At 55.1% G+C, this 14,247-nt stretch overlaps 1 protein-coding gene across 9 annotated transcripts; it reads right to left on the reverse strand.

Annotated features, from left to right (window-relative positions):
- Positions 1 to 899: 899 nt before the first annotated feature.
- On the reverse strand, positions 900 to 13,322 carry LRRC71 (leucine rich repeat containing 71). 9 transcript variants are annotated; one of them, XM_054484048.1, is made up of 16 exons: positions 12,982 to 13,322; positions 9,847 to 9,996; positions 9,391 to 9,519; positions 9,225 to 9,300; positions 8,928 to 9,005; positions 6,653 to 6,721; positions 6,268 to 6,427; positions 6,108 to 6,191; positions 5,920 to 6,009; positions 4,586 to 4,735; positions 4,287 to 4,380; positions 3,397 to 3,485; positions 2,183 to 2,224; positions 1,993 to 2,104; positions 1,482 to 1,603; positions 953 to 1,188 (listed from the first exon to the last, which is right to left on the reverse strand). In XM_054484048.1, exons 1-16 carry the CDS (start codon positions 13,139 to 13,141, stop codon positions 1,072 to 1,074), a joined length of 1,722 nt encoding a protein of 573 aa, XP_054340023.1. In that variant the 5' UTR covers positions 13,142 to 13,322; the 3' UTR covers positions 953 to 1,071. The 9 variants fall into 9 exon arrangements, with proteins under 9 accessions (XP_054340031.1, XP_054340033.1, XP_054340038.1 ...); XM_054484056.2 differs by lacking the exon at positions 2,183 to 2,224 and having other exon boundaries at positions 900 to 1,188; XM_054484054.1 differs by lacking the exon at positions 2,183 to 2,224 and having other exon boundaries at positions 1,993 to 2,107; positions 12,982 to 13,303.
- Positions 13,323 to 14,247: the final 925 nt, after the last annotated feature.

The raw sequence follows: 14,247 nt of genomic DNA on the forward strand, positions 1-14,247 counted from the left end.
GTTTTCCCTGGAGAAGCTGGCTCCACAGCCAGCTGCAGAGACAGAGCTGGGGCAGTCAGACTAGGAGGGCTCCAGGCACTCAAGAGGCAGGAGACAGGTCTAGGTGCCACTGAGCCACACAAAGTAAGATGGCAGGACAAGGGAATTCTAGGTAGGTAGAGGCAGTGGAATGAGGGAGGTAGGACTAGAGAATGTGGAACAGGTTGAATCTGCTCAGAAGTGAGGAAGGAAGGCTGGTCTTTGCTGATCTGCGCCTTCTCGGACACTGCTGTATAGGTTACAGATAGGCTCCCCGAAACCAGTCCTGTGCTCTCTGGGCACTGGCAGGTGACCTCAGTGGAGGCAGCACTGAAGGGTAAAGGTTTGGGGACCCTGACTCAGCTCAGGAACCTCTGGTTTCAGATTGCTGACTTCTGCAGGCAGGTTATTAGGGTTCATGTTCAATGCTTAGCCTTTGCTATGTAGATGTTGAGCGTTTAGCACCCTTTCCAAAGTGGCCTGCCAAGCCTTTGTTCATTTTCTTAAGCTGAACCCTTACCTCTCCTCCAAAGCAGTCAAACACCTGGGCCAGATGGGGAAGCAGAAGGGAGCGGGCATGGAGCCTGTGCTTAATTCCTCTGCTTTACCTACTCCTGCTCCCACTCCCTCCCAAGCCTATGTGTGTCAGTTACTAATCCCTATCCCAAATCTTTCTGAATGCAAACCCTGGCATAATGCATGTCCCCTAGGGAACACGGTGGGGGAATGGCTATTGCCTGAGCAAGGAAGAACTAGCCCCCAGGAGGCAGAAGGGCAATGCCCCTGGCTAACTGAGGCCAGAGGAGCTGAGATCATCCCCAGCGGAACTGTAATTCAGACCACTTTTCTGCCATTCCTGGCATGTAACATGGACAGACGCAAAATCTAAATGTTCCAAGTAGTTCTGGAAGAAAGTTTTCCGACAACCTCAAGGAAAAGTATAGCAACAGACTTTGTTATTGGTCTGAGATCTCCCCCAGGGAGGTCACCCCACACAGGGACAGGAGGTGCTTCTGTAGCCCCGAGTCTTAGAGGCAAGCAGGTGGGACAGGGCTAGGGGAAGAATGCCATGGCCTCATCCTCCCTGAGTTTGGCCTTGATGGGATCCCTTGGCAGCATCAGCTCCTGGATTATGGCATACGCAGGACATTGTGGGGCGAAGCAATTTTTCTGAAAAGAAAAGGAAGGCTGACATCTGACAAGAGGAATGAAGATTAGTCCTCTGGGAGAAAAAAATGGTCCTGGGGCAGGGTGGGTTAGGGGCTGGGGGACATGCAGAAAAAGCAGAGTGATTAATACTGCTGATTTTCCAGCAAGAGGAATGGAGGTTATGTTGTGATTATTAAAAAGAAGCAGAGAAACTACAGACCTTCCTTGGAAATGGGGAGACAGAAGCAGCTGTCTAGTATGACAACTGATAGGGGCAACATCTGCTTCAGCAGGAGAGAATGAAAAGGACTCACAGCCAGGGACAGCCACAGCAGCCCCACTGGACCCTTGGATGCACTCTTGGCTTTGGAGAACTGCATCTGATACTGCACTGTGGCGAGGAAGCCCTCCAGCCCCACCTCTGTGATGCGGTTCCCTGGTGGAAGGTGCAGACAGTGGCCTCTTAGCACCACAGGCCTCACTGGCACCTGACACACCAGACATCCCCAGCAGCCCAGTTCCTCCAGCTCCCCACTCCAGACTTACTGGCCCAGGCACACCTTTCCCTGACCTAGCCCTTCACTCAGCTCTTACACACTCCCCATCTCTCTAACTCCCCTCATTACTCCAATCGCCTGTCCTCAGCCTCCTCCCAGACTCAGCACTTCCTCTGGCCCCTCCAGCTCTGTGCCAGAGAGCCTTGGGGGACATGTAGCCCAAAGATGGGAGGACCAGCTCTGCTCCATGGAGTCAGGGTAGACACCCTCAGGCAGGATAGGGCCCAGGTAGCCTCATGGCAGGAGGACGGGAGGTTGGCAGACATACGGATGAGGTTGAGGTGCAAAAGGACCTTGTTCCCAGGCATGAAAACTTTCCCATCTCGGTGCTCCACAGGCTCCAGGAGAGGGTTGACCACCTCAGTAGCCTCAACAACCAGCTGCTAAAGCAGAATACTAATTGCAGCAGACAGCAGGGGAGCTGGTCAACAGGCCATTCATTCATTCATTCAACATACATGTTTTGAGTGCCGGCTATAGTCCAGGCTTTGTCCCAGGTGCTGGGGATACAAAAATAAATAAGCCCATACCCTCAAGAAGCTCCTTTGTGTGGGGGAGCCAGAAAGTGAAAGTAACGTGGTCTAGAGTGAGCACTGAGAGAGGCAAGCTCAGAGCCCTGTGGGAGCACAGAAGAGGCCAGGCCAGGAAGGGTCTCCTGTGAATGCACATGATATTGTCAGACGAAGACGGGAAAGGTGTTCTAGGCAAAGAAAGCAGGTGCAAAGGCTCTGGAGCATGAAACAGTATGTCACATTGAGGTTTTACTAAGTGTTTCCCAACACCTAGAGCAATGAGGAGAATGGATTGGAGGGAAGTAACAATGACGGCATGATGAAAAGAAATTGCAGTAGTCCTAGTGACAATCAGCAGCCTGATCAAGACAGAGGCAGAGATGAAAAATGGAAACTGAAAGGCAACCCCAATCTCTTCCTCCCTCTGAACGTCCTCTTTTGCTTTTGTAAGATTTTGTCTTGGGTGCCAGAGAAGACTTCTAAAAGGAGAGGGGCCCTTCCCTGCCTAGGGTGTGCAGGGAGTCTTCCAATGGAAGAGAAAAATACAGAGAGGCAGATGCTCAGGCAGCTGACAGAATGGAGGGATGAGGGACCGTAGGAGCACTGAAGGCAGCCCAGGAAGATTTCCAATGCAAGCAGCAAGTTGGTCCAAGTTGAAAGGGGGCAGAGAAGATCCAGGGGCAAAAGAGAGAGGGTCTAAAGAAGGACCCATGCACAGGGTAGTGTGGGGCAGTGCCATGACCATAAAAATGCCCTGCCTTCCTCAGGGAGCTGCTGAGAGGGGCAAAAAAGAAGATGCATTGTTCCTATGCAACAGTCCAAGCAAGTGATGGAGGTGGTGATGAGGAACTGAGGGCCTCTGGGCCTCTGGGGAAGCAGCCTGGCTGAGTTGAGACAGCAGATCCAAAGTGTGGGCTACTAACAGACAAGCAAAAATAGAAGGGGCCTGCTCCCATTATTCCCACAGAAGCCCAGGGTGAGATGGGAGGGGGTTTCAGGTGAGGTTGGGACAGGAGTGGAGGACAAATTTGAAAGCAAATGGCTGCCGCCACAGCATGGGGCTGGAGACCACATTCCAGGAGGGGCTGGGGTGAGACGTCTCAGGCAAGCCTGGAATCCCAGGGGTGCGCCCCCTGCCTCCACTCCTCCTGGCAACTTACCTCAGACTCCAGGAGGATGCTGCGCTTCTCTCTGCTCCCGATCTTGATCCCTTTTGCCCTGCTTGGCTTCTGCTCAGGGATGGTTACCTCTGGGGCCAGAAGAGGAGCCAGAATGCACAGTGCACACTTCTGATACCACCCAGGCTCCCTCCCCAGAGAAAACAGGCTGTGAGGCAAAGAGACCCCCCAACTTTGGGTTTGGGTGCAATAGAAATGGCTGGAGGGAGCTGGGCATGGTAGCTCACACCTGTAATCCCAGCACTTTGGGAGGACGAAGCAGGAGGATCACCTGAGGTCAGGAGTTTGCAACCAGCCTGGCCAACATGGTGAAGCCCCATCTCTACTAAAAATACAAAAACTAGCTGGGTGTGGTGGCGCGCACCTGTAATCCCAGCTACTGGGTAAGCTGTGGCAGGAGAATTGCTTGAACCCAGGAGACGGAGGTTGCAGTGAGCCAAGATCGCACCTCTGCACTCCAGCCTGGGCAACAGAGTGAGAATCCATCAAAAAGGAAGGAAGGAAGGAAGGAAGGAAGGAAGAAGAAAGAAAGAAGAAAGAAAAAAAGAAAGAGAAAGGAAAGAAAGAGAAAGAAAAGAAAAGAAAACAGAAATGGCTGGAGGGGGCCCCAGCTAGGTGGATGGGTTCTTTGAAGACAGGCCCACAGAGCTCCAGCTTCAACAAAGGGGATGAGGAGAGCGGTGGGTCAGGATGTCTGGGCTGGATGCGGCTCTCCACATCATCCTGCTGTGAGAAGGAAATCAAGCCCAGAGGGACATGGCGAGATGAGCTCCAGGCAGGTGCACCCAGGCCCAGAACAGCCTCCTGCACCCAGCCCGGCACTCTTCCCTCCTCCACACAGGAAGATGCCACCCAGGGGCACCCGCACTTACTCCCCTTGCCTGCCTTTGTGGCGTCTTCTTTCTTAGGGGTTCCTTGTGTGGGTGACTGCCCAGACCCCGACTTCTCCTCTTTCTTGGCCAATTCCTGTGGAGAATGTGAGAAGAGAGGTGCAAGTCCCACCTCCGGAGCGGATGGGCAGTGGTGAGGGAAGGAGCCCAGGTTAGGACCCGGGGCCTTAGGGGGAACTTCAACGGCCCATGTGGACTTCTTCCCTCCATCACCTCTGCACATGATGGAAGCCCCTCCCCTGTCCATCCAGCACCCAGGCTCTGTCCCATTGCACACCTACCCATGATTTCTCCTTTTTCTTGCCCAGGCCCTTAGGGGTTTTCATTGTCTGCGTCTTGTCTGTCTTGTCCACCAATGTACTATTGCTGATCCCTACCATCTGACTCTTCTCACGGTCCGTTTTGGAGTCCCCATGTCGAGAGGAGGAGGGCTGTGCTCACAAATGGGAGGGAAGGGATGAAGAAGCCAGAGTCCCTTCCTCAATGGGGGCATGAAAGGTAGCTATACCCATACTTGGGGAGCAGTCGAGCTGACAGCACCCTCCCACCCACCTCCCTGCCTAAATGCTAAAATAATTTGTATAGGACTCCTCTGGGGTGAGATGCTTTAGGGAAGAAATAGCAGAGGGACCTGGGTAGGGGTGAGAGGAAGGGTGAGGCAGGGTCTCAGACTGTCATATTGAGGGGGAAAAATAGCAGCTTCTATTGAGCTAAGTGCCAGGTGCTATTTTAACTGCATTGCAGGAATTAAGTCATTAAATCCTCTCGACAGTCATGAAATAGGTACAACTATCCCCACTTACAGATGAGGAAACTAAGGCAAGGAGAAGTTAAGTAACACAGGCCAGGTGCAGTGGCTCACTCCTGTAATCCCAATACTTTGGGAGGCCGAGGCGGGCGGATCATTTGAGACCAGGAGTTCGAGACCAGCCTGGTCAATATAGCGAAACCCCATCTCTACTAAAAAATACAAAAATTAGCTGGGCATGGTGGCACATGCCTGAAATCTCAGCTACTCGGGAGGCTGAGGCAGAAAAATCGCTTGAACCTGGGAGGCAGAGACTGCAGTGAACCGAGATCGCACCACTGCTCTCCAGCCTGGGTAACAGAACCAGACTCTGTCTCCAAAAAAAAAAAAAGAAGAAGAGAGGAGGAGGAGGAGGAGGAGGAGGAGGAGGAGGAGGGGGAGGGGGAGGAGGGGGAGGGGAGGAGGAGGGGGAGGGGGAGGGGGAGGAGGAGGAGGGGGGGAGGAGAAGGAGGAGGAGGAGAGGAAAGAGGAAAGAAGAAAGAAAAAAAGAAAGAAGAAGTTGTTTAGAAACATGCCCAAGGTTACAAGCTGGGATATGGATGAGCCGGATTTCAGGTCCAGATGGTCTCAATCTAGTGTCCTATCTCTGAACCAGTACACTCTACTGCCCATAGTGTGGTTCTGCAATTAGATCCCGCCCAGCAGGGGCTTGGCAAACGTCTGCGCAGAAATCGGAGGGAAAGAAAGTCACGACAGAGGGTGGAGATTAAACTGGATGGCCAGTTTTCTGAAAAGCAGCGGACTTGGGGAGTGGGCTCGAGGGTCAGAGGGGCTCTCGGCTGGTCCTGGGGCCTGGTAGCTCCTCACCGATCGCGAGCGCTCCTGCGTCCCTTTTTCCAGCAGGAGGCGTCGGCGCTCCACCACTTCGGTGTGTGTCAGCTCGAAGGCGCGCAGGACCTGAAGGAGGCGGGCGCTCAGCCGTCGGAGGCCGGGTTAGTCAGGGTCGGCTCCCTCGGCCCGCCCACGCCCCGGCCCCACCTGGTCGGCACACCCACCTCAGCCAGCTTCAGGGCGCCCTTGTCCTGGATGCGGTTGTGGGCCAGGGACAGCCAGAGCAGGGAACGGTTCAGCCGGAGGCCCTAAGAGCGGGCAGGGACGCGTGAGCCGCCCAAGCCGCCCCTGCTCCCAGCAGGTCCCTCCCCGCCGCGCACGCACGTCCGCTATATAGCCTGCGCCCTCGTCCCCGATGTGGTTGAAGCCCAGGTTGAGCGAGACGAGGGTCCGGTTGCAGCTGTGCAGCGTGGACAGCGCCTGGCCCAGGAGTTGCGCCCCGCGGTCGTCGATGTTATTGTTCCGCAGAGACAAGTGCGCAATCCTGAGGCAGCCGGAGGGAGAACGTGGGTCGCTGGAAACGGTACAGGGCGTCCGCCGGAATATGGGAGACTTGAGGGCTTGAGGGGGCAGTCTGGTCTGAGGATGTAGGGGCAGAAATCGAGGACCCTTGCCGAGATGGTAGGGGGACAAGGAAGGGCGGGGACTAAAAATGGCTTGGAATTTCGAGACCGGCCCAGAGAAAGGGGGTGAGGGCAGGAAGTCTCACGTGCTGTCCAAGGCCATGAGCTTGTGATAGGACTGCTCCGGCAGTGGGTTCCCCTCCAGAGACACCTTCCTGAGGGCAGGGGAGACTGAGAACCAGAAAGTACCACTGAGGCCAGGTAAGGGAAGGGAACAGAGAGGACGTGTGCGTCTCTGGGAAGCAGCTAGGAAGTAGAGTAGTCGAAGGATTGCCCCCACCAATATAGGAAATATATGTGAGAATTCCCCAGACTAAAAATTCACAGGTGTGCCCATTGTGAAGGGACTGCTCCCCAAAGTTGGTGACCCATGGTAGGGTGGCCCCTAAGATGGCCTTCAGTGGTCCTCACCTCCTGGAACTCATGCCCCTGTGTCATTCCTTCCCCTTGAGAGTGGACTTCACATTAGAAGTGACTCACTTCTGGCCAGGCACAGTGGCTCACGCCTGTAATCCCAGCACTTTTTGAGGCCAAGGTGGGCAGATTGCCTGAGCTCAGGAGTTTGAGACCAGCCTGGGCAACAGAGTGAAACCCTGTCTCTACTAAAAACACAAAAAATTAGCGGGACGTGGTGGCGGGCACCTGTAATCCCAGCTACGTGGGAGGCTGAGGCAGAAGAATCACTTGAACCCAGGAGGTGGAGGTTGCAGTGAGCCAAGATTGTGCCACTGCACTCCAGTCTGGGCGACAGAGCAAGACTGTCTCCAAAAAAAAAAAAAAAAAAAAAAAAAAAAGAAGGGGTGGGGGGTGGGGTGGAGGGAAATAAGTGACTCACTTCTAATGAACAGAACATGGCAGAAGAGATGGGACAGCACTTCCAGGTTTAGGCTACAAAGGCGGTGGCTTCCGTCTTGAGTGCTCTCTGGCACTCTCTCAGCTGGCCAGCTGCCATGTGGTAAGGACACTCAGACAGCCTGTGGAGAGGCCCAGGCAGCCACACAAGCGAGCCTGGAGGCAGATTCTCCACCACAGTTGATCCTTGAGGTAAGTGCAGCCACACAGTCAACAGCTGTACCGCAACCTCAAACCCTGAGCCAGAGCACTCAGCTAGCCCATCCCCAGGTCATCTCACAGCAGCTATGAGATCATAAATATATGTCCTTTTAAGCCACTGAATCTTGGGGTTAATTTGTCACACAGCAAGAGATAACTAGAGCATGAGCCTCCACACGGCAGTGGCTTCTCTAACAGTGCTGTGAGAATGGAGGTCTTTTTCTAAGTCACAGCAAAAACTGAACTAATGGCTAGAAATGACTCTATGTAAAAATTTGCTTCCGTGATTTCTTATTTTGTTCAACCTTTCAGCCTGCCTCATCTGTCACATAAACTTGATTATTCAGTTTAAATTTGTTTATGTTGCTATGACTTACTTTTACACATTATTTACAGATGAATTCATATAGTTGTTTTCTGCTAGCTAATTCCCATGATGGAAGGAAATATATTTCATGGTGTTTTACACAGAGTGCTGGGGACCCCCAGCTGAAGAAGACACAGTCCCTGCCCTCAAGGAGCATCCATGCCATCTACAGGAGGAAGACAGGCAAGCCACTGCGTGGAGGGTTACCCCTCCCACCATGAAGCAAGAGGAGGCAGGGTGCTGTGGGAGCCTAGAGAAGGGGCGGGGCCAAATCAGCCTTGCCCCTTACACTCCCAACCACACCTGTAGTTACCCTGCCCCATGCCTTGCTCCTGCTCCTTCCAGTACAAGTACGCCCTTTCCCATTTCCCTCTCTGGCCAGCTCCTAGGCCTCCTTCAGCTCAGTACCACCTCCTCCAGGCAGTCTTCCAGGTCTTCCTGCCTCACATCCATAAAGTGGGGTGGCACTTCTCTCTGCCCACTCCCTCCTCCAATGAACCAGTCCTCCATCACCAGTCTCCACGTTGCCCTGCAGTATTTATTCTTGTGTCCTTTTCTCTCCCTCCCTGGACTGCGAGTGCCTGGAGGATAAGAACTGTGTCTTACCAGCCCCCAGTACAGGGCCAGTGCCCCAGGCAGCCAGGAAGGAGAACGAGAACCTCTGGGGAGGGAGTGGAGGGTAATGAGACTAATGCAGGGGAGACAGGTTGAGCCCCTGAAGATCAGGCTCTTTGGGTGCTGGTGTGGGCAGAAAAGCGGACCTGGCTTCTTGTCTAATGGAGGTATCATGGTCCAACAGACATTGCCTGCTTCAGATTCCACAGGGATGCCAGCCAGGCCCACAGGAGCTGGGACCTGCCACTTCCGTCCCCACACTGCTCCCCTCTGACCACCCGCCCAGCCAGGCTTCCCAGGCACGGGGGGCCTCCCAGTCTGCTGACCTGAGCGTGGATGAACAGAGAGGCAGTAGCTCGACGAAGGTGGTCAGGGTCTTATCCGTCAGCCCCACCTTCCACAAGCTGTCGTGGGCGGGAAGTGCGGAAACGCAGGGCTAGAGCGCCCCCTCCTACTAGAAAACCCTCCCCACACCGTCCTCCCAGCGGCGCCCTTCCTCATCCCCCACCCCCGACCTCCCCACCGTCGCCAGGGTCTCCCATGCCCCTTGGTTCTCTCTCCCAAGCCACCAGGAGCCTCAACTCCCACTCTGGTCTCCCGCCCATCCCCTCAGTGCCTCTCACTTGATGGCCTGTAGCTGGGTGAGCGGGGGCAGACATTTAGAGAAGATACCCAGAATCCGTTCCTCAACCTTCCAACCTGCGGGCCAAGAGGAGGCAGGCGCCTCAGACCTGGGAGGCGCCAGGGGATCGGGAGGGAGCTGGGGCGGGTAGGGGAAGCGGGGCTCACCGCGGATGTAGATTTCCTTCACTGACTTGCTGTCCTCCTGCTCCAGCTCCACCTGGATGGTGGGCCGGAAGAACACGTATTTGCTCTCCAGGCTGTTGAGGCTGCAGGACCCCGACAGCCGCGGATCGTCTGGAAGGCAGAGGTGAGGAGGGAGGGGAACAGCCACCTCCCGGGGCCCCACGCCGGACCGGCCCACGGGTGCCCGGGCGGGATTGGAGGACACCGCCAGCGCGGGAGGCGCCGGCCTGCGGGCGCTGCCTCTCCGGCCACTCGCGCCTCTGCTGGGTTGGAAAGGAAGACGGGAGACTCCCCCACCTCCCCACCGGCCTCGTCGAATCCCCCCGACTCATACACACACACCGCCCCGCGTCCCTCCATTTGGCCCGGCGTGGGAAGGGAGGCTGAGGATGGACGAGGCGGCCCTGGCAGGCACCGGGGAGCTCCACTGTCACTCACCTAAGGTGGCCTTTTCCGACATAGAGGCGGAGGGGACGAATGGCGGGTGTGGGCGGGGCCGGTTGACAACTTTGGGGAAGTCCGTGTAGCTCCACCGCGTGCAGAGCTCGGCGAAGTCGGTCTCGAGGACCCCGGAGCACTGGTACTCCTCTGCGGGGGCGGGCGAGGGCGTGAGAGAAGGGGCCGCGCCCACTCCCGCATCCCCAGGCTCGCCCGCACGGGCGGAGGGGCCCTCCTCAGATGGATATTTTTGCAGCCATTCAACTTGCAAATGCTTGGAAGTACGGACGCTGAAAACACTTGATAGGAAACGGGGAAAGCAAGAGCTCGGAGAAAGGGGACTAAAGGGCGTGCGTCACGGTAGACAACGGGGTCCCCTCTTCTGTATGCTGGCTTCCCCACCCCCAGGTCAAAGCCACTGCCACCCCTGCTCTCCACTCCCAGCCGCGGCTTCCGCCTTTCCCAGGTGTCCCCAGCCCAGCTTCCTCCTCTCAAGTCCTCCTTCCCTGCTGGAACTGCTCAGGGTCCCTGGGAGAAAGCGCAGGCCCGATGTGAGTTCCTTTCCACTCCCACTCCTTCCCTACACATACGCCCAAGAGCAGCAGAACGATAATTTTATTTAACATTTCCCCTGTCCAATGTGTTTATATAGCACTTCGTAGTGTCCAGTGCTGTTTGAAATGCTTTAGAAATATTAACTCATTTCTGAGTTATGTTAATTCACACATGCCTACCACATCCCAACCTGAGGGCTGTGCTATGCAAACTTGAGACTCTGTGTCTTCAAGGGACACTTGCTCTTTCCGGCTCCCCACCATAGGCATCCCAGGAAGAAGTGGCTCCTAGAGATAGGACGGGGGTCCCTGTCAAGTGCCGGACAGCCTGGAGCTCCACAGAACAGCACGCTGGCCACAGAGGCAGGTGCTGCAGGAACTGTGCTGGGAGGGACACTGGCAGCTCAGCAGTAGGTAGCCTGCCTGAGGGAGTGGAGGGGCTGGCAGGATGCAGAGAGGCTCGAGGGTTCATGGGGAAAGGCATGAGAGGCATTTTCCTCTTGTGTCCAGCAATCAGTGGGAACCCAGGCACACAGCCAAATGGAGGAAGCAGGTAAGAGAAGGCATAGGGAGGTTGCAGTGACCCCCTGGTCTGGCTGGCTCCTGCACACCTCCCTGCCCTCCCAAACTTCCCTCTGCTGGGAGAGCTCCTCTTGCTTCCTTGCTTCACTCATACCTCCCTTCTCAAGAACAGAGATTCTCAAGCTTTAACATCTTAAAAATCACGTGGAGAGCCTGTTAAAACAATTTCCTGGGCCGTATCCTACAGAAATTCTGATTCTGTAGCCTGGGTGAGAGCCATGATTTTGCATTTTTAGCAACTTCCCAGATGATGCTGAAGTTGCTGGTCCAAGGACAGCACCTTGAGAAGCCCTGCTCTAAAACAGCGCTGCCCTGTAGTACTTCATGCCGGGATGGAAATGGGCTCTCTGCACTTTAGCAGGTAGTTACCTGTCAGACAGCACTGCTCTTTTCCCCTCCCACACCCTTTCTCATGCTCACTAAAGATCTCACCTCATAGCTTCTTGAGAAATAAAAGCCATTAGATAGGATTTCCTCTAAATCCCTACACCTTCCTATATCAGCCATCACTCTCTACCCGACGAGAGCCCACATCTGCCCCTGCCACAGCACACAGTGGTGTCTGCTAAGGCCACCATGACCTCCAAGTTGTCCTATCCAGGTGCCTGTGCAGGCATCACTCCCATTCTGTCCTACCTCTCTGCTGGCTGCTCAGGCTCCGCTGCCAGCTCCTCATCCTCTACAACCTGTAAGGCTGGATCCTGAGCCCTCTCCTCTTCTCTAATTATACTCCCTGCGTCCTTGAGGGGTCTTTTTCATTGCCAGGACTTAATTATGCCAGAACATCAGCAGCTCCCAAAGTCACAACTCCACCCAAAGTCACAACTCCACCCCTAACCTCTCTTGGGCACTGCTGACCCATGTGTCCAGCTGTCCAGCTGGCATCACCCCTTGGAGCTCCTCCCTTACATGCACCTCCTTTGGCCTTTCCCATCTCCATGAATGGCACCTCCTCCCACCCAGTGCCCAGTCCAGAAGCCTGAGAATCTTTCTTGCTCTGTCGCTCACTCCCTACCCTGTCCAGTCCTTCACCAACTCTTATTCTGCCTCAAAAGTGTTTCTCTGAGGAGCCTAACCCAACCACCCCTCACCATTCTCACTGCCCTATCCCAACTCCCACTGTCCCCGGACTAGGCTGTTGAAATAGTCTGGTAACTCATCTCTCTGCCTCCTTCCACCCTGTATTCTATACAGCAGCCATGTCGTGTGTGTGTGTGTTTGTGTGTGTGTGTGTGTGTGTGTGTGTGTGTTTTGAATGTCACTGGCTTCGTACCTGTAGGGGATTGTATACTGTCTTGTCTTCCCTTCCAGAAGATGTTGTTTCTCCAGCTCTTATAATTCCTTCCCCCCATCCACCAGCACTAACAAGGAGATAGCACCTGGCTAATGCTGGACGATCAGAGCTTTTTCCCAAGTTGTTTTACTTCAATTCCAGAGACAGCAAGTTCTTGTCCCCCTGATGATGAAGCTGGCAGATTTGTATCAAGAAGTCTTCTGATACATTTCCCCTTCATGCTTAGATTGATTGGGGTTCTATCACTTGCAACAAAAAGGGCCATACCTCTACTTATACTATTCTACTCATTTTCTTTTCCCAGAGGATGTAAACCCCATGCGGGCAGGACCGTGTCCACCTCGTTCTCCTCCATGACATATCTGGCCTCATGGCTGGCATTTGGAAAGTAATTGTTGAACCAATGAATGAACATCTGTAAACTCTGTTCAAAGGCACCTCCTGGCAACCCCCCTGGTGCCCTCACCCCCTGGGCCTTCCTCTCTTCTATATCTTATCACATCTTATTGGTATTTGTCACCATCCCAAACCAGAGTATGGGTTCTTTAAGATCAAGTTCAATTGAAACATCTATCAAGCCGAGATTCAGGAACTCAACCTGGGTGTGTATGAGCTCAGCCATAGCCGTGGAGCAGTGAGTAGCTAGTGGGACCCCGGGAAGACGCAGCCTGGAAGCCCGATCCCCAAACCCCGGCTCCAGCGTACCAGGGCTTTTGGGCTCCTCCTCTCCCACGGGAGGCAGAACGGTCGCCGGCTTCTCTTTGGCCGCTCGCTCTCCCTTTTTGGTCACCGCGCCAGAAGACTTCTGGGTCCCCGGACGCGGGGCCCTGGGTGAGGCCCCCGGCGCGCTCTGCTCGCTCGACATGCTGGTGTTGTCCGCAGCGTCTCTGGGACCTTCGTCGGGGCAGGAAGGTAGGATCGCACTCTACGGGGCTCACTCTGGGGGTGGCTGAATCAGGGGATCTCTGTTCCGCGTCCAGGGACCGGATCCGACCCGCCCGCGGTGGCGTAGCCTACGCGTCCCTCTCCAAGACAACCGCGCGAGGCGGGCGGGCCCGAGGGAAAGGGGCAACCGCAGAGAGCACGCGGGGCCGACAGGGGGCGCCGCAGGGCAGAGCAAGGCGAGGGGAGAGCCCGCGAGGGCGGCTGGCGGCGGAGCCAGAGCCAGAGGGGCGGGCCAGGCCCGGCGGAGCAGGCAGGGCGAGGCCGGCCAGAGATCGCAGGAGCTGATGGGTCCCGGAGGGCCAGTGCTGGCCGAGCCTGTGCTAAGGGAGAAGGGCTAGGGTGACCTAGGACCTGAGCGGAGCCATGGCGAAGGAAACGAGTGGATCTTAGGACGGGAACGGGGACAGGGATAGGGCGAGGGCGGGCAATCCAAAGTCATCCTGGAATTGGGCCTGGGGGAGGCGGGGCGGAGCCTGGGGGAGCGGGGTAGTGGGTGGTCGGAGGACACTAGGGAGAATCCAGGTGGGGGCAGGTCCACTCTCCAGAGTCCACCCACCTGTCCAGTAAGGAGAGAGCACCTGGTGGAAGGAGTCTAGAGAAACCCATCTAGTTGGTGTGGTGCTAGGTTTCTATTCTCCACCCCCATCTGTTTAGCCTCCTGGAGGTCTCTGGGGACTCAGTTAATCTGCTAACGAGTTAATAAGGTGAGTCACACTCCTTACAAACCTGAGATTCAAAGTCATCACCTGACTGCTACTCTAGACCCTGATGGTTCTGCCCTGGTGGGCCCCATTTGAGTAAAAGCATATCCCCAAAATACTAAGGGTTGGGTTCCAGACCACTGCAATAAAGCTAATATGGCAATAAAGTGAGTCACACCGCTTTTGTTTTTCTCAGTGCCTGTAAAACTACCTTTACGCTATACTGTAGTCTGTTAAGTGTGCAATAGCATTATGTCTAGAAATGCATATACTTTTTTTTTTTTTTTTTTTGAGACGGAGTCTCACTCTGTCGCCCAGGCTGGAG

Source organism: Pongo pygmaeus, chromosome 1 (genome assembly GCF_028885625.2).
Source record: "Pongo pygmaeus isolate AG05252 chromosome 1, NHGRI_mPonPyg2-v2.0_pri, whole genome shotgun sequence".
Lineage (NCBI taxonomy): Eukaryota > Metazoa > Chordata > Mammalia > Primates > Hominidae > Pongo > Pongo pygmaeus.